General features: G+C 40.5%; 1 protein-coding gene across 1 annotated transcript in view; it reads left to right on the top strand.

Moving 5' to 3' along the window:
• Nucleotides 1-5,595: 5,595 nt before the first annotated feature.
• The window catches only part of ARL6 (ADP ribosylation factor like GTPase 6), a 31,056-nt gene continuing 20,161 nt past the window's right edge, over nucleotides 5,596-16,490 (top strand). Inside the window, exons 1-2 of the mRNA XM_056138669.1 lie at nucleotides 5,596-5,602; nucleotides 7,624-7,773. Coding sequence (XP_055994644.1) covers nucleotides 7,651-7,773 — 123 coding nt within the window. The 5' untranslated portion in view covers nucleotides 5,596-5,602; nucleotides 7,624-7,650. The remainder of the gene's footprint in view (nucleotides 5,603-7,623; nucleotides 7,774-16,490) is intronic.

Below are 16,490 nucleotides of genomic sequence, written 5' to 3'. Positions count from 1 at the left end.
CTGAAAGTAGACTACAGACCAAACATGATTGCCACTCAATGCCTCTTTTGCAAACCACAACACCCAAAAGGAGAGAGAGAACCAAAGGGAATGGGGGGAATGGGGGGTGGGAGGGATACTGGGATCCGTGGTGGTGGGAAATGGGCACTGGTGGAAAGATGGGTATTTGATCATTGTATAATTGAAACCCAAGCACAGAAATTTGTAATTCTACAACTGTACCTCATGCTGTCTCACTAATAAAAATTTTTTTAAAAAATAAATAAAAAATAAACAAATAAAAGTCCTGGAAAGGAAAAAAAAAACTAGTAAGTACCTGAAATTTTGTTCATTTAAATGTTATCTGAAGTAGTTTTCAGAAAATCATATTCTACTCATAAAGCCTCTTAAAATCTTACTAAGGACCAGAAAATAGTACAGCAAGTAGGGCATTTTCCTTGCCTGTGGGCAAACCAGATTTCGTCTCTGGTATCATATATGATTCTCTAAGGCCCTCCAGGAGTGATCACTGAGCACCACTGGAATTGGCCCCAAAACAAAATCAAAACCAAAACAATCTTAATAAAATGAAGATAGCCAAAGTAATTTAATTCAAGTAGAACATTTTGTTTTGTTTTTGTTGGCCACACCCAGTAGTGTTCAGGGCTTACTTCTGGCTCTGAACTTAGGGATCACTCCTGATGGGTTCAGGGGACTATATGGGGTGCCAGGGATTGAATTTAGGTACATTCTGTTGAAGGCAAGTACCTTATCCAATGTACCATCTCTCTGGTCCCAAGAGGAACACTTTTTTTTTTCTTTTTTGGGTTGCACCCAGCGATGCACAGGGTTTAGTCCTGGTACTCATCACATCAATGACATTAAAATAATTAGTAATCTTTTTGTATAATAAGTATGCATGGGAGGGTGCACAGAGATAATATAGGAGGCAAGACTTGCCTTGCATGCAGCCACTACACTGGGGCCGTTTAAATCCCAGCACTACAGAGTTCCCTGAGTATCACCAGGAGTGATCTGTGAGCATGGTGCCAGAAATAGCCCCTGAACACCACTGGGTGTGAGCTCCTCCAACAAAAAAGTAACCCTCCTCCTCAAATTATGTATTTGTCTAAATTTACTGAAAAATTATTCAACCTGTCCATTATATTTTCAGTTTTCACCAAACATGTGCTAGGCACAAATTAAAAACCAAAGAGGCAGAAGAACACATACTCATTAAAAGGTTCTGAAAAGCAGTATTTTGGAGAATTAAAAAAAAAAAGTCAAATTCTGCCAGAGAGATAACACAAGAGATAAGGCACTTGCCTTGCCTGGGGCTGTGGTTCAAATGCCTACACCACATATGATCCCCTGATCGGCTAGGGCTCACTTCTGACTGCTGCTGGGTATAATCTCCAAAACAAGGTAAAGGTAAAGGCCCTCCCGTTGATCGTCGATTTGCTCGAGCGGGCCCAGTAACGTCTCCATTGGAGACTTTGTTGTTACTGTGTCTGGCATATCGAATACTCTCGGTAGCTTGCCGGGTTCTCCGAGAGGGGCGGAGGAATCGAACTCGGGTCGGCCATGTTGGCCATGTGTAAGGCAAACACCCTTCCCGCTGTGCTATTGCTCCAGCCCCAAAACAAGAAAGAAGTCAAATCTGTCAATGAGCAAAGCAACTTCTGTTGTCCTGGAAAAAGCACAACAACTGAATAGAAGGGTTTTATTAATGATTAAATAATTTAATTTGATGTCCACCAGCACAGACTGACCAATAGCTCCCAAAAGAAGGAGCAGGGTTTTTTTTTTTCTTTTTTCCCTCCAGCTGAGGAAAAGTGATATAACAGCTTCAAAGTAGGTTTTTCAAGGATCTTGTGTGTAGTTGAGGAACATAAAAAGATACATTGCAGGTAGAGAAAAATGACAGGAAAATATCATTACTATGGCAATAGCACAGCAGGTAAGGCATTTGCCTTGCACGCAGCCGACCTGGCCAACCCAGGTTCGATTCCTCTGCCCCTCTCAGAGAGCCCGGCAAGCTACTGAGAGTATCTCGCACACACAGCAAAGCCTGGCAAGCTACCTGTGATGTACTCGAAATGCCAAAAACAGTAACAAGTGTCACAATGGAGACGTTACTGGTGCCCGCTCAAGCAAATCAATGAACAACGGGAGGACAGTGACAGTGACAGTGACAGTAATGAAAGTAAAGGATGCTAGAGTGAAAATGTGTTCTGCTGCCCAGTTGTTTACCAGCCAGCCAGGGACCTGGGGTCCTTATCAGTATAATATTGTTCTTAAGGTTCTGCTTTTAGCCCCGTCAGAGCGGACATAATGTTTCTAGGGAGCTTCTCTCAGGTAGAGGTGGATACATATCCAAACTACAAGCCTCAGGCCAGTCCTTTTTTTTTCTTTTTTAACTTTCCTTAACACTCCCATCTTTATCAAAATGAGTTACAGTGCAGACAGAGACGAATAATCCACACCTCTGTAAATGCATTGAGTCGCAAATTAAAGAACCACCACATTTAGGGACTGGATTGATTTCATTAATATATGGCTGGAGCGATAGCCCAGAGGGTAGTGCATTTGCCTTGCACACGGCAGACCTGGCCAACCCAGGTTCGATTCCTCCGTCCCTCTCAGAGAGCCCAGCAAGAGTATCTCGCCTGCACAGCAAAGCCTGGCAAGGTGCCTGTGACACATTCAATATGCCAAACACAGTAACAACAAAGCCTCCAATGGAGACATTACTGGGCCCGCCTGAGCAAATCAATGAACAATGGGAGGACAGTGCTACATAGTGCTAAACATTTTATGAATAAATGAAGACAAAGGATTATTTACCAAGCACCACCTGTGCGGCAAACATATTTATTTATCAACCATCACCAGCTCCCCCCATGCTCAACCACTTGAAAAGAGCGTTTTGGAAGATGAGAAGCAGAAGCCCTAAGAAAGGTGCAATGATTTCTGGTCAAATGAAGAAAAGTATTTTTTCACACTCCATTTTGAGGACATTGATTGTCTGTTCTTTTGGCTATACAACAATGGAGATTTGGCTTGGGTTTCATTGCCTTTTCGCCTTCAAACAATTTAACAGCCTATAACCACATTTTTTTCATTGAAAACCCCCACAGTAATTCAACATAGAAAGTATCCTGCAATAATATACATGCAATCCTTCCAGCCATCATATAGTATATAATTCCTTCTGGTCTCTTTTTTTCTCCAATCTTCCTAATCCATTTAATATTCAAGTAGTAGGATGGTAAAAGGTAGTTAGGAAGTGTAAAAAAAAATCATACTCATGGGTAAGAAGCAAACAAGCAAATTCTCTCTAAGGAAAGTTTTAAGTTGCGATAGCCACAGGGGTGAGGAGGATGATTCTACAAGATATTGGAATCACTGGTAATATACAGAGAGGCTCACGTGTCTAAATAATCTCAGTCCCTGAATCACTTATGACTGTCACTATTGAAAGCCTGTTGAGTCCATGGGGCTAAAAAGACAGTGCAGCGGTTAAGGTGCTTGCCTTAGTGCTTTGGATTCCCACCAGGAAAGCTGAGCTCAGCAGTGTGAAGGGAGGGAGGGAGGAAGGGAGGGAGGGAGGGAGGGAGGGAGGAAGAAAGGAAGGAAGAGGAGGGGGAAAAGGGAGGACAGAGGCAGAGAAAAGGGAATGAGGGAGGAATGGAGGGAGGGAAAAAGGAAGGGAGGGAAGAAAGGAAGGAGGGAGGGAAAAGGGAGTGACAGAGGGAAGGAAAAAGGAAGAGAGGGAGGGAAAAGGGAGGACAGAGGGAGAGAAAAAGCAAGGGAGGGAGGGAGGGAAGTGAGGAAGGGAGGGGAAAAGGAGGGAAGGAGGGGAAAAGGAAGGGAGTGGGGAGGGACAGAGGGAGAGAAAAAGGAGGGAGAGAGGAAGGAATGGAGGGAAGGAAGGAAGGAAGGAAGGAAGGAAGGAAGGAAGGAAGGAAGGAAGGAAGGAAGAGAAAGGGGGGGAGAAAGAGAGTGGGAGGGAGAAAGAGAGAGAGGGAGAAAGGAAGGGGTAATTTCAGAAGGTGGCTTATTCTAAACCATCAGGCCTCTTCTGACCCCGTGCCGACTTGATCTGGGCACCGTAATCCCGGATAATTTCTACGGGGAAATCCCTCCCGATAGAGAACGCTGAGAAGTCAAGTGCAGGCACAAGACCTTTACTTTAAAAAAAAAAAAAAAGCGTCCTGCTTCTCACAAACGCCTGTCTCCCCTGCCCGCCTGGGCGAACAGTTTCCCACGGCCAGCGCCCAGCGGCGAGGCCGGGCACCCACCGGGAACCCCTCGCAGCGCTGAGCGAGCCACGGCCGCTCGGCCGGCGCCAGTGACGCGACGGAAGCGCCTCCCAGGAGGCGCGGAGGGCGCCGTGGGGCGGGCCAGGCCGCGCGTGCGCCGTGAGCACGCACACACCCTCGGGGGCGTGGCTCCCGCCCCGGAAGCGCCCGCCGTTGCCTAGGGGACGCCGCCGCGCCCGCGCGCCTGCCCAGCCCCCAGCGCGCCCCCAGCCGCCCGCTGGTCCCGGCCGCTCTGCTGCTCCTCGGGGTCTGGCATCGCTCTCGGCGCTGGGAGCAGGGCCGCGGCTTCCCCGCGCTTCCAGCTTCGGCGAGTGCGTCCGCTTCTGCCCCTCACCCGCTCCTGGGCCGCCAGATTGACCACGAAGACCAGGTATCCTACCCGCCCCGCCCCCCTTCCCCCATCCCCAACTTCTGTTCTCTTGCAGCCCTCCTTCCTGCTTTGTAGAATTGCTTTTTTTGCAATATTTTTCCTCTATCTCGGGATGCGCGCCTTAGTTGTTTCGGTGGGAGGAGGGAGGTTAGGATAAGTGGGGCTTACATGGTATTAGGTACCCGAGAAAACTCAGCCAACTGTTTTTAGGCAAACCGTTCTGTGGCCTTTGTTCGGGGTCTGCTGCTGTTTGGGGGCTTTCTTTTTGATGGGTGTGTGGGACCAAGTCAGTGCTGGTTGGAGGGCTCGCTGGGGATGGGAGATGTGTGCGGAAAGTAGATGAAGGACCGAGCGTGATGGCATCTCAGTATCTGTATTGCAAACCATGATGCCCAAAAGTAAGGAGGGAGTAAGAAGGAAAGTGCCTGCCACAAGAGGCAGGAGTTGGCATGTGGTAGGGGTGGAGGGGTGGATGCTGCAGGGGGCATTGGTGGTGGAAAATGCGCACTGACGGAGGGAAGGATGTTGGATCATTGTATGACTGAAACTCAGTCGTGAAAGCTTTGTAACTATCTCACGGTGATCCATTAAAAATTAAAAATGAAAAAAAAATCAGTGTGTTGGGAAATAAAATTGAAAGCACATAATCAAAAATTGAAAACGGAATGAAAATGTTAATACCCCAGTAGAGATGTGCAAAGATTCACACTGCAATCACTTTTGAAGTCCACAAAATGTGGTTCATGGTGTTTTCTTCCTCCAGGTTGCTCTCGAAGCAGCCAAGAGTAACATCCTAATTCTTCTGGACTTCTCTGGCAGCATGTTGACTCTTCCCTTCGGATGTGTTTTCTGAGATAACAGCCCGAAAAGATTTGATTGGCTGGTGTTCACAGAGAGGTGGACAGTTAAAAAAAAAGAACCTCCAAAGGTAGATTGAAACCAGATTGTGAAAAACTTTTAAAAGCTGTTCATGCAAGGATGGGCTTTAACCTGAAAACCAGTAGTTCTGTACAGCAAATATATGTCAAAAATACTTTATCTTTTTTTAAGTAGAGGAGTCTTCTTCTCATCTTCAGAAATATTAATGCAACCGCTGATCTAATGTGCTGACTGGATTAATAATTTTCATTGCCGGTGCAGGAAGTTACAGAAGACCTCAATTCTATCTGCCACTGGGCACACAAGTATAAACAAATGAATGTCCTAAAGTGTTACTTTTTTACTTTATTTTTAATTAGTGAAAAGTAAACTTAAAAGAACATCATTGCTAAGAAATGAAAGCTGTGTAGGCAATTTGATAATTGTTTACGAAGCAATTGAATGAAATAAATATAAGTTAAACATTTAGGACTGATTTCTCTTTTAAATTATTTGTCCCAAATATTTCATTTATACTCATTAACTGATAATCCATATAAGAATAGAATCACACAAGACAAATATTCAAATATCAGATGCTTTTGACAGCTCATGCTTTGTAGTTGATGTCCAGAGTGAGATGTGAGTAGTTATTATGATTTTTTAATCAGTTCAAAATAGCATGGAAATGGAAAGAAACAAAAGTTTTTCGTTCAGTGTATGTAGTAAATAAAAAATCAGCACAGTGAATAGTAATGTTTGTTTTGAATTAAAATGCCTATGTCAGTTGGCTAAATTATAAAAGTTTGTACCGATACCAAGCCCTCAGCTTCAAGAATCTTAGATGGAAACGAGGAAAACTCAATGAAATGTGATTCACGTTTAGAGAACTTTGAATATGTTGCTTTGAAGGGGAATGGAAAATGATTGGAACAGAGGTGGGTTGTGATTCCTGTTGATGCGTCTCTTTGGCAATCAGAGTCTGTGAGAGGTGATATCTCTTCTCCCGCCACCAAGTAATATTGTTGGGATTGATCTACATAGAGTTCTTTTGGAAAGTGACATGTGGAGATTAGAATTCCAGATTTCTTAGTATTTTAGAAGAATATGATTAGCCATAAAGTTACCTCATAGTCAGTGTATGTTAGCAGTTTTAGTTGACTTCAGAATTCTTTTGTGTTCCGATTGCCGATAATAGTTTCCTAAGTTTGTATTAGATTCCTTTTTCAAGAAAGAAAGTGAGAGAGAATTAATTAGTAGATAAATGAACACCTCATGGACAAGTTAGTAAAGTTGTACAGTACTCAAGAAAATAAAATTAAAACCTGAGATCATAGTTAACTAAAGTTACTTTAAAGTAATACAAAACAGGATGCTTCAGGAAAATTACATTTTAAGGAAACACTTAATTCTGTGTATATGCATCTAATGTATAATCTTCATCCCAAATGAATTTGTGGTGATTTAAAAATGTATATGTAAGAATAAAGGGAAAATAATGGAAAAATATATCAAGATTCTTTGTTTCCTTTGTTAGAAATCCCAAATTAAACTGGATATGATCAAGCAAACAGATATTGAATTTGTGTTTCATATTACTGCAAAATATAGCAGCTGACTTTAGCAAAATGTTTAATCAATGACTGAAATGATATAACCAAAATTTCATTTTTTTTTCTATTTTCCCTCCTAAACTTTATAAATTTCAGCATCATGCCCTACCTAAAAACTGCATTGCCCATATAATGTTTCAGATTTTTAAGGGGAGAAAAATGCATTCTATATCAGGTATTTTCAAGTATTACAAAAGAAGGAAAGACTTAATATTATACCGAGTTTTACCATATATTCTCCTTAAATATTTTAAACTCTAAGAAATCGTGTTTATTTTGAGGGCGTTATTTTCACATTGCGAGGGATTACTAGCTGTCAGTCACTTAAGGCTCCTTTCTGGTAAATCAGCTTATGTGGTGTTTACTAAGAGCAAAGTTATATTGACATGATTTCATAATACTGTGTGTCTATTTTTGAAATACATATGCTCATATTTTCCAACTTTGAGATTCCTATATCTTTTTATCTAACTTTTAGCTCATTTGTGAATATTTGAATTGCATTATGGGATTGCTAGACAGACTTTCAGGCTTGCTTGGTCTGAAGAAGAAGGAAGTTCATGTTTTGTGCCTTGGACTGGACAATAGTGGCAAAACAACAATCATTAACAAACTTAAGCCTTCAAATGTAAGTATCTTTGTTAGATGTTTCATGTATTTTCAGAAAATATGTAAAGTTATCATGCTGTTTAAAAGTCGTATGATCATGTCTGAAAGCTTATTAGTTTTTTAGAAGAATTAAGTATCAGTAAGCTATAATTTTCAGTGTTCTTTATGCATATAGATAAATATTTTTAAGCTGAAATAATATTCTCAGGTGTCTTTTTTTTTTAAAAGATCCTTCACATATTTCTAAAAGATCTTCATGAATATACTAGGGTTTGTGTTAGGGTTTTTTTGGGGGGACATAGTGTTGCCTTCTTTTTGTTTCCTCCTTTACAGGAGTGAAAGGTGAATCCTGAAAGCTATAATTAGTTTTCTCAAAGAGTGTGGTGCATCTCAGTAATAGTGAGTAATTTATGTGGTAAATATATGAACACTTAAAAAACTGAAAAACAGATGCCAGAGAGATAGCACAGTGGGCAGAGCCTTTGCCTCGAATGCAGCCAACCCAGAATCTATCCCTGGCACCCCATATGGTCCCCTGAGCCTGCCAAAAGTGAACCTTACTGCAGAGCCAGAAGTAAGCCCTGAGCATCACCACATGTGTTCCAAAAACCAAACCAAAACAATAACGACAATAATAACCAAAAAAAAAAACCCCTAAACTCTATATCAAACTAGCACGTTCGAAACATGATACAAATTTAGATTGAATATCTAAAGAAAATGTACATAATTATGGACAGAATAATATAGATATGCCTTTTCCTGTCATGTAAGTAAGTTCAGAAGAGGTATTCCAGTGCTGCATGGGCATGAGAAACACGTTCTGTCTTCCGGCTCTGCCATCATTAGTGCCTGGGTTTTGTCCTCAAGATCTCCACAGGGCCATGCTGGTTAATTATCACACCTATGTTCTGTTTCACAGGAAGGAGAAAAGATCAGGGCCAAAGCCGTCTTACTGATAAGTCCTCTATAAAGAACTTAGCCACCAGCCTCATCTAATGACACTTAGACCTCACTGGCTATCCCTATCTGTAAATAATATGGCTGACTTTTTCTTTCAAGGAAGGGCATAAAATAATTTGCTGCTTACAAAAATAAGAGGGAATCCTATATATATATATGACAGGAAGAATAGACACTGGTTTAGATGAATTTTAGAATTGTGATGTGAAGTACATTTTATTTATCACTGTATCACTGTCATCCTGTTGTTCATCGATTTCCTCAAGCAGGCACCAGTAACATCGCCTTGGTCCTAGCCCTAAGATTTTAGAAAGTGCCACATTTGAGGCTCTTTGAGGGTCAGGAGAATGAGACCCATCATTGTTACTGGTTTTTGGCATACTGAACATGCCACGGGGAGTTTGCCAGACTCTGCCGTGCGGGCAGGATACTTTTGGTAGCCTTCCAGGTTCTCCAGACTAAGAACTAGATAATAAGAGCTGGGTTTTATAGTCTGAGTCTCTGGGTTTTGGCCGTTGATGGGATTACACGGCGCGGGGTGGGGGGGGGGGGGAGCAGTTGGTAGGCGTAACGCCTACATACTGGAAAATGGAGGATCTGGGTGGAGGAGGCCCAGTCCCGATCCGAGCAGGCCTGGAGATCTAAGCCCCAGGTCCCGCACACCTGGGTTCCTCTGGCGGTTCCTTCATGTGTGAGGCTCGTCCGAACGTGTGGAGAGTAGTCTTAAGCGTGGCTGTGGCTGGAACTGGAGGTCTTCAGCTGCTGGGCTCTCCTTGGGGCGGGGAGGAAACTCAACCTACCCTTCTCCAAGGGGACCTGGTGAGGACAGCCAGGCGTGGGGGCAGGAGACATTTTATTTAAGTAAAAAAAAAATAAAGTAGGGCAGTAGCAATAATACAGCAGGTAGACACTTGCCTTGCAGGCAGATGAGTCAGGTTCAATACCCAGCATCCCATATGGTTGCGGGCAAGCACCAGTAACTCCCACCAAGCATCACCGGTTGTGGGCCCCAAAATAAAAACAGAACCAAAAAAGTAGTCAGAAATATTGTAGAAATCAGTGACAGAGATCACACAAGGTAGTATACAAATTGTTGGAAATGGTTCTCCTAAACATGGGAACTAAAGGTGAACTTTACTGTGCCTAAATTGTGCTTCACTTTGGGCTGATTGAAAACCACTACTGCTCCACTTCAGTTTGCAACAGGCTCAGTTTCACTGCTGTTCAGTTAGAGATTGCCCTTCCTTATTTTCTGTCATTATTCTCTTCTAGATGGATGAGTTTCCAATATAAAAATAATTACATTGCCGGTGTATTTTTAGGTGGGAATTAGTTTGAGGCAGCTGGCATAAGAAGCTGAAAGTGGATTTGAGAGGTAATTTAAGTGTTTTATGGGGCTTCTCAGGTGAATTGGGAATAGACTGAGATACACAAGCTGAAATCAGGCAGAGATAAAAAAATCATAGTAACAGCTTTATGGAAAAGGTTGGTATTGGAGGGCATGACTTAGAGTAGTGGCCAGAGAGGATACTAAAGCTTTTGAGAAATCTCCCTGGTGGAAGGAGAGCTCAAAGGGCCGGGCACATACTGTGTAGGCACAAGGATCCCTTTTTCGCCCCCAGCATCAAATGGTCCCCAGAGCACTGCCAAGAATGAATCTCTGAGCACTGCCAGGTGTTGACCACAAGACCAAAGAGTAGGGAAAGGATTTATCCACACTAATTTCCATCTTCTTGGGGAAAGATCCTGCTCTTCTAGGTTTACTGAATGGCTAGGAACAAACAAGCCCCCTCTCCTCCATTCTCTCCTTTTCCCTCTCTCTATTTTCTCCCTTTCCTCTTTCCTGATCCCTCTCCCCTCACCTGCTTATTACATTCACTCTCAATTCTGAAAGAGATCCATTCTACAGACAAAGTGAAAAAGTCATTTTCTTCCCATGGAGAGGAATGCTTTGCAGAGTGGAGGTAAAGAAACTAGAAGTGTCATTATTATGAACGTTTATATGGAAACATGAGAAAAGAGATTATTTTCTCATTAAGGAGAAGCAATAAGAACAGCTTGAAAAAACAATGTTCAATGTAGTTTATCTCCTCGTTTAAGTGATCATAAAAAAATGTCTTTATCAGTCCCAAGAGGATGGCGGAGTATCCGCCCTACTTGGCAAAGGACTAGTATTGAATTAAGAGAAAAAAAAGGATATGTTTTAAAAGTAGAACCATACCCTAGTGTACCTCAACCTATAATCAGTTCAGTAGATCGACTACCAGGTCAACTGGCTGATAAGAAAAACTCATACTAGTGGCCAGCTGCCTTCTCCAGGGAAAGCTATCAGCAACAAGTAAGAAAGATTATGAAGGTGTATCTTTAGATAATCCCTTTTCAAAGGTGATTTTTTTTTTGGTAATAATTGTCTCAAATAAGTGCAAAAGATTTGGGCCAGAACCACTCTTAGTAGCCCCCAGAGGGACCAGTCCAGTCAATTCTTACCATACTCAAATTGGCAAACATAACATTCAAAGAGCAAAATAGAAATTATAGTTAAAATCTCTTCTGTTATCTCCAACAAACACCATGTACTTCTGTCCCAAGATATGGGCACTACTACATAGCTACAGTCTTCTTAGATATGGATGGGAATAGATTTCTTCCCTATACAGTATTGGTCTTTTAAAAGACTCTAGCTCTCTCTTTTTCTTTTAACTTAGTCCTATAAAATAATTAAAAAGCAATTTAGGCAGGTACAGAAAGTCTTAAAACTACTGATTAAGTGATATAAATAATCTTTAACACTTCATGAACAAGTTTCTACTCAGAGAATTGTGAAATGGGACAGCAAGCAAGAAGTTTATTTTGGATAAAATATAATGAATCACTATCACTATCACTATCCTCCTGTTGTTCATTGATTTGCTTGAGCGGGCCCAGTAACATCTCCATTGTGACAGTTGTTACTGTGTTTGGCATATCACATACTTCACGGGTAGCTTGCCAGGCTTTGCTGTGAGGGCGGGATACTCTCGGTAGCTTGCTAGGCTCTCTGAGAGGGGCGGAGGAATCGAACCCGGCTCAGCTGGGCTGGCTGCGCGCAAGGCAAATGCCCTACCCGCAGTGCTGTCACTCCATAAGGAGTTGAAAAAAGATGCCTGATTAGCGGGGCCTCATGGTTAGCCTTTGGGGTGAGAAGAACATGTGTTGGCTTGGCCTTTGGGAATTAGCTGACTGATGTACTGCCTTTCTGGTCACTTATAAAAATGGATCATTTATAAGGACACAGTTATCTAAAGGTTCGGTTTACTAATGTGGCAGCCTAGATGAGAGAGACTCAATCTGAGGACTAGAAAGTATTTTTGACATTAGCTATGATTTTTTTCATAATTATCTGTCATTTCTAGGGATTTAGGGGAAGAATGGAAGTATTTTCATCATCTTGAAATATTCTAATATCTTCATCAGTCAACCTACTGACCCTAATTAGACAACACCAAACTAGTCAGGGAAAGCCTGTCGGGTGGGGGATGGGGAACCGTCAACACAGCCAGTAACTCTGGCTTTTTTTGTGTATTGCTTTCCAATCTTCTTGTTTCTCTGTTAACTTTAGTGAATTAGGAACCACAAGCTAATACAAGGCTGTTTGAAGTGACTTTCCTAATTCTTGAAGCTATTTCCTGAGCCCTTATCTTTAGATCACTGTTTTTCAGCTGGGTGCCCAAAATATTCCAAAGGCCCACTAGTGAAAACCACATAAAGGGGATCACGACCTGAGATGATAGGAGGCAAACTGATAAGACAGGGTAGCAGCAGTACGAAGCAGGTCAGAAGGGGCCCCTGGTTAGAAAAAGGTCGAGAAGCTTTGCTCTAGATGTCCAGCCTGTCTCAAAGCACTTGCTCTTAGATTCTGAGAGCAGAATAAATTGCTTAATTTTCCCCTTACATTTGGAGATAAGAGCCTGGAGACTGCTTGAAATGGAGCATCTTAAGCTCCCCAAACCTGTCAGATATTCATACTTTCTGCCTCCCCACCTTTAAAACCAGTAAGTCTCGGGGCTGGAGCAATAGCACAGAGCGTATGGCACTTGCCTTGCACGCGACCAACCTGGGTTTGATTCGCAGCATCCCATATGGTCCCCTGAGCACCACCAGGAGTAATTCTTGAGTGGAGAGCCAGGAGTAACCTCTGTGCATTGCCAGATGTGACCCAAAAAGCAAAAAAAACCCAATAAGTCTTTTAGAAACATATTTAGCAATTAGAGTCTGTATTCATAATTCAATTATTATTTCCACGATTTTTAATTATTTTTGTAATTCTGTTACTATTAATCACATTATGAAAAATTACAGTGTTCTAGCAGGAAAGGTCTTGTAAAAAATGTTGCCGATTTTATTTAATCGTAATCATATTTTTTGTAAATAATCAGTTTCTTAATGAATAGATACTTCCTAGTCCAAAACTGGTTTTTAATTCTAAATTCTCTTCATGTTTCTGTGGTGTTAATATACTGTGGTGATTGATATTTTTGATTGAGGGAAGTGTTTAATTTGATCACTCCTTTCATTGATTTATTCTTAGTTCTCATTTCCTTTGAGAGGCACTTTATAAACTCCTTTCATTTAATTCCTATTTCCCATCATTCATGTTCTCATTCTTTCACGTTATCCAATTTTTATCATCTTGACCTTTGAAACAATCTGAAATTATCCTTCTTATTTAGTAAATAATTGCATAGTCAGTTTTTCCATAAATTTAAATTTTATTGAAGTACAACTGTTGTATTATTCATTTCAGTATTCACCTAGAATAATAAATCAATAAATGAAAATAGTTAAATACATTTTTGATGAATGAACTGATAGGCAATTTATTTTCTTTTTGGGGTGGGGAGTTATGATTAATTATACTAAGGATATCATTTTTTAACTGACTTATTGAAACTAACCGAAAGAATGTCTCAGAAATCTCATTCTGTTCAATTTTGTATTGATCCATCTTCAGGCTGTTTTAGCCTATTTCAATTAGATAACAATTTCCACTCTATTCTCTATGTAGTTTAGGGAATGAGCAGATATGTTTGTTTCTGGATTGAGAAGAGGAAAATTTATGTTCCGCCTACATTTCTGCGTCATATATTTTGTTTGATTTTGATTCATTTGTGTAGTTTCTTTTTCCTAATTATTTTAGATTATAGCTTGAGAATTGAGGGGAAATAAAGTTGATTAATTATTTCCTATTAAGTGAAATAGCAAGTTTGTAATAGGGAGCTTTGCTTTGGAAAAGAAGAGTTTGTGGAGAAGCTAGTGATTGTGGGGAAGCTAAGTAAATGTTTTAGTTATAATTCAGTGAAAAAAGCCAACTATTTAAAAAAAATTTTTCTTTAGTCACCATGAAATTACAAAGTTATTGATGAGTGGATTTCAGGCATAAGATGTTTCAACATGGATCTCTTTGCCAGTGTCCACTTCCCTCCCCTCTGGCCCCTCTCCACCCACATTTGCCTTCCACCCACCAGTCAGCTACTACTGAGAGGCCAAAAGCCAACTATCTTAAGTATATTTTTGGTGATTTTTTAAAAAATTTTAGCTTCCATACTCTTTATTGATATGACTTTAATGCCATCAAATGATTTTTGCACACTTAATACATGAAAACCCTACAAATGAAAACAGTGATAGACTTTGCAACACAAAATTGGGAATTTAGAATTTACATATTCTAAAATGTATGGTACAGGGAAATAACCCAGAGATATGAGGGAAGAATTTGGCAGAAAATAAATGCTGTCTAGAAAATGAAAAGAACAGTTTTTTTGTTTCATTTTGTTTTTGCTTTGGCGGGGAAGGGGTGGGGGGTGTCACACCTGGCATTGCTCAGTGGTTACTCCTGGCTCTGTACTCAGGACTTACTCCAGCAGTGCTCAAGGGACCATATGAGATGCTGGTTAATGAACCCGGTCAGCCAAGTCCTGGGCAAGGGCCCTACCCACTGTACTATCTCTGCTGCTCCTTTTTTGTTTTGTTTTGGGGCCACCTGTGGCAGTGCTCTGGGATTACTCTTGACTCTGAACTCAGGGATCACTCCTGACGAGGCTCAGGCAACCATATGGGGTACCAAGGATTGAACCTGTGCAAGGCAAGTGCCCTGTATGCTCTGCTATTTCTCTGACCTCAAGAACAATTTTTTCTTGAATGCTAAATTCATAATAAAATTGAAGCTAGATTGAAAAAGAAGAAGGAGAAAGAAAATTGGAAAGAGGAAGCCAAGGGCAGCTATGGAGTGTGTGGGGTTGCACCTTCCATTATTAGCACATTACTATTAAGGTTCTCAAGCTCCAGTGACTTCTCAGGGTCTCTGCCCATTTGACCATAAAATTCCTAGCAGCAGACTGTCAGTGAGCTTAATGAATGGTGTAAATAATTTCAGCACTTTTATTTTTATGTAAAAACAAGATGAACTGACAGGGGATTTTTTTTTAATATATGTGTTTTTTGTAATATGAAAAAAACTGGGGATAAGGAACAAATCAATAAGCATACTTATTATAATCAATTTATAAGCACACATTATAAACAAATTATAAGCATACTTATAATATTAACAAACATTTGTTGAGCATTCTACAATGGACCAGACATTTGATGGAGTATTTGTATCCATTAATGCATTTAATTCTTATAACTTCATGAGGTAAAGTTAATACTACATCTCACTGTTCAGAAAGCTATGGCCTAGAGAAGTGATGAGGAATTTAAACCATTAGAAACTGTTTAGGAATAGTTACAGTAACTCACAGAGGAAATAGAAGGCTTTTGAGCTAAGTGAGATAAACTAACAAAGCTTAAGAATGGTTATATAAAAATGTAAAAGAATCAAGAATAACTCTTGGGTGCCTGATCAAAAAAAAATCAGTGGTTTTCTTACCCAAAGGGAGGAATGGTCTTAACATAAAGTGCTAGAGGCACCTGTGAGTGTCTGTTTAAAGCATTTTAATTTTAATTTGGGGCTTGTCAACAGGTCTTCTTTTATACTCTTGGCCTCTTGAAGTCTCTTTGTCACACAGAATTCCACACCATGGCCTTTAAGATGCCACTTCTCTTTTTTATATACAAGATTTCCCCCACACACCCTTAAATACACTACAGACACACATACCGTCTACTTTCCCTTTGTACCCTGGGGTTCCTTCTTACCTTGGGGTCATTGTACTGGTTAATTCTTGAATAGAATATTCTTTATCAACATCTTATAGTTTTTTTTCAATTCACCCCTGAATTATCTGTCAGCCTCTGAAAAGATTTCATGTTTCTTACTAGCCGTTTTCCATCCTTCTGCCTCCTGACCCCAGTCACCTTTCATTTTGCTTATCACTACCTGAAATTGTATTAATTTGTTCCTTGTTTATTCTTTACCTCTTCTATGTTCTAAATTTGTGAGCACAGGGAACATGCATACTCACATCTAGACATTTAAATTAGTGCCTAGCACATGTAAACTCAGTAAATATATAAAAGACTAGAAAATCCTATATGTGAACTTACGGTGACTTATCAAACTACCTTAAGTTCATGATACCTTGAGCAAGCCCCAAAATGGGAACCAAGGCATACGTATCACGTATATCTATAACCACTAAATCTTAACGATGTGAATTCAATGAGATGCCTTAAAGTTTCATAAAGGATTTGGATTATTATTTTATTGTATTTTATTTTATTGTTATTGTTATTTTATTGAATGCTATTATCTCTCTACTGTCAGATTTTACAGTAGGAAAATTTAGG

This window comes from Sorex fumeus, unplaced genomic scaffold (assembly GCF_029834395.1).
Source record: "Sorex fumeus unplaced genomic scaffold, SorFum_2.1 ptg000129l, whole genome shotgun sequence".
NCBI classification, from domain to species: Eukaryota; Metazoa; Chordata; class Mammalia; order Eulipotyphla; family Soricidae; genus Sorex; species Sorex fumeus.
The sequence above is the reverse complement of the archived record's forward strand: the minus strand, read 5'-3'. Positions and strand labels throughout refer to the sequence as shown.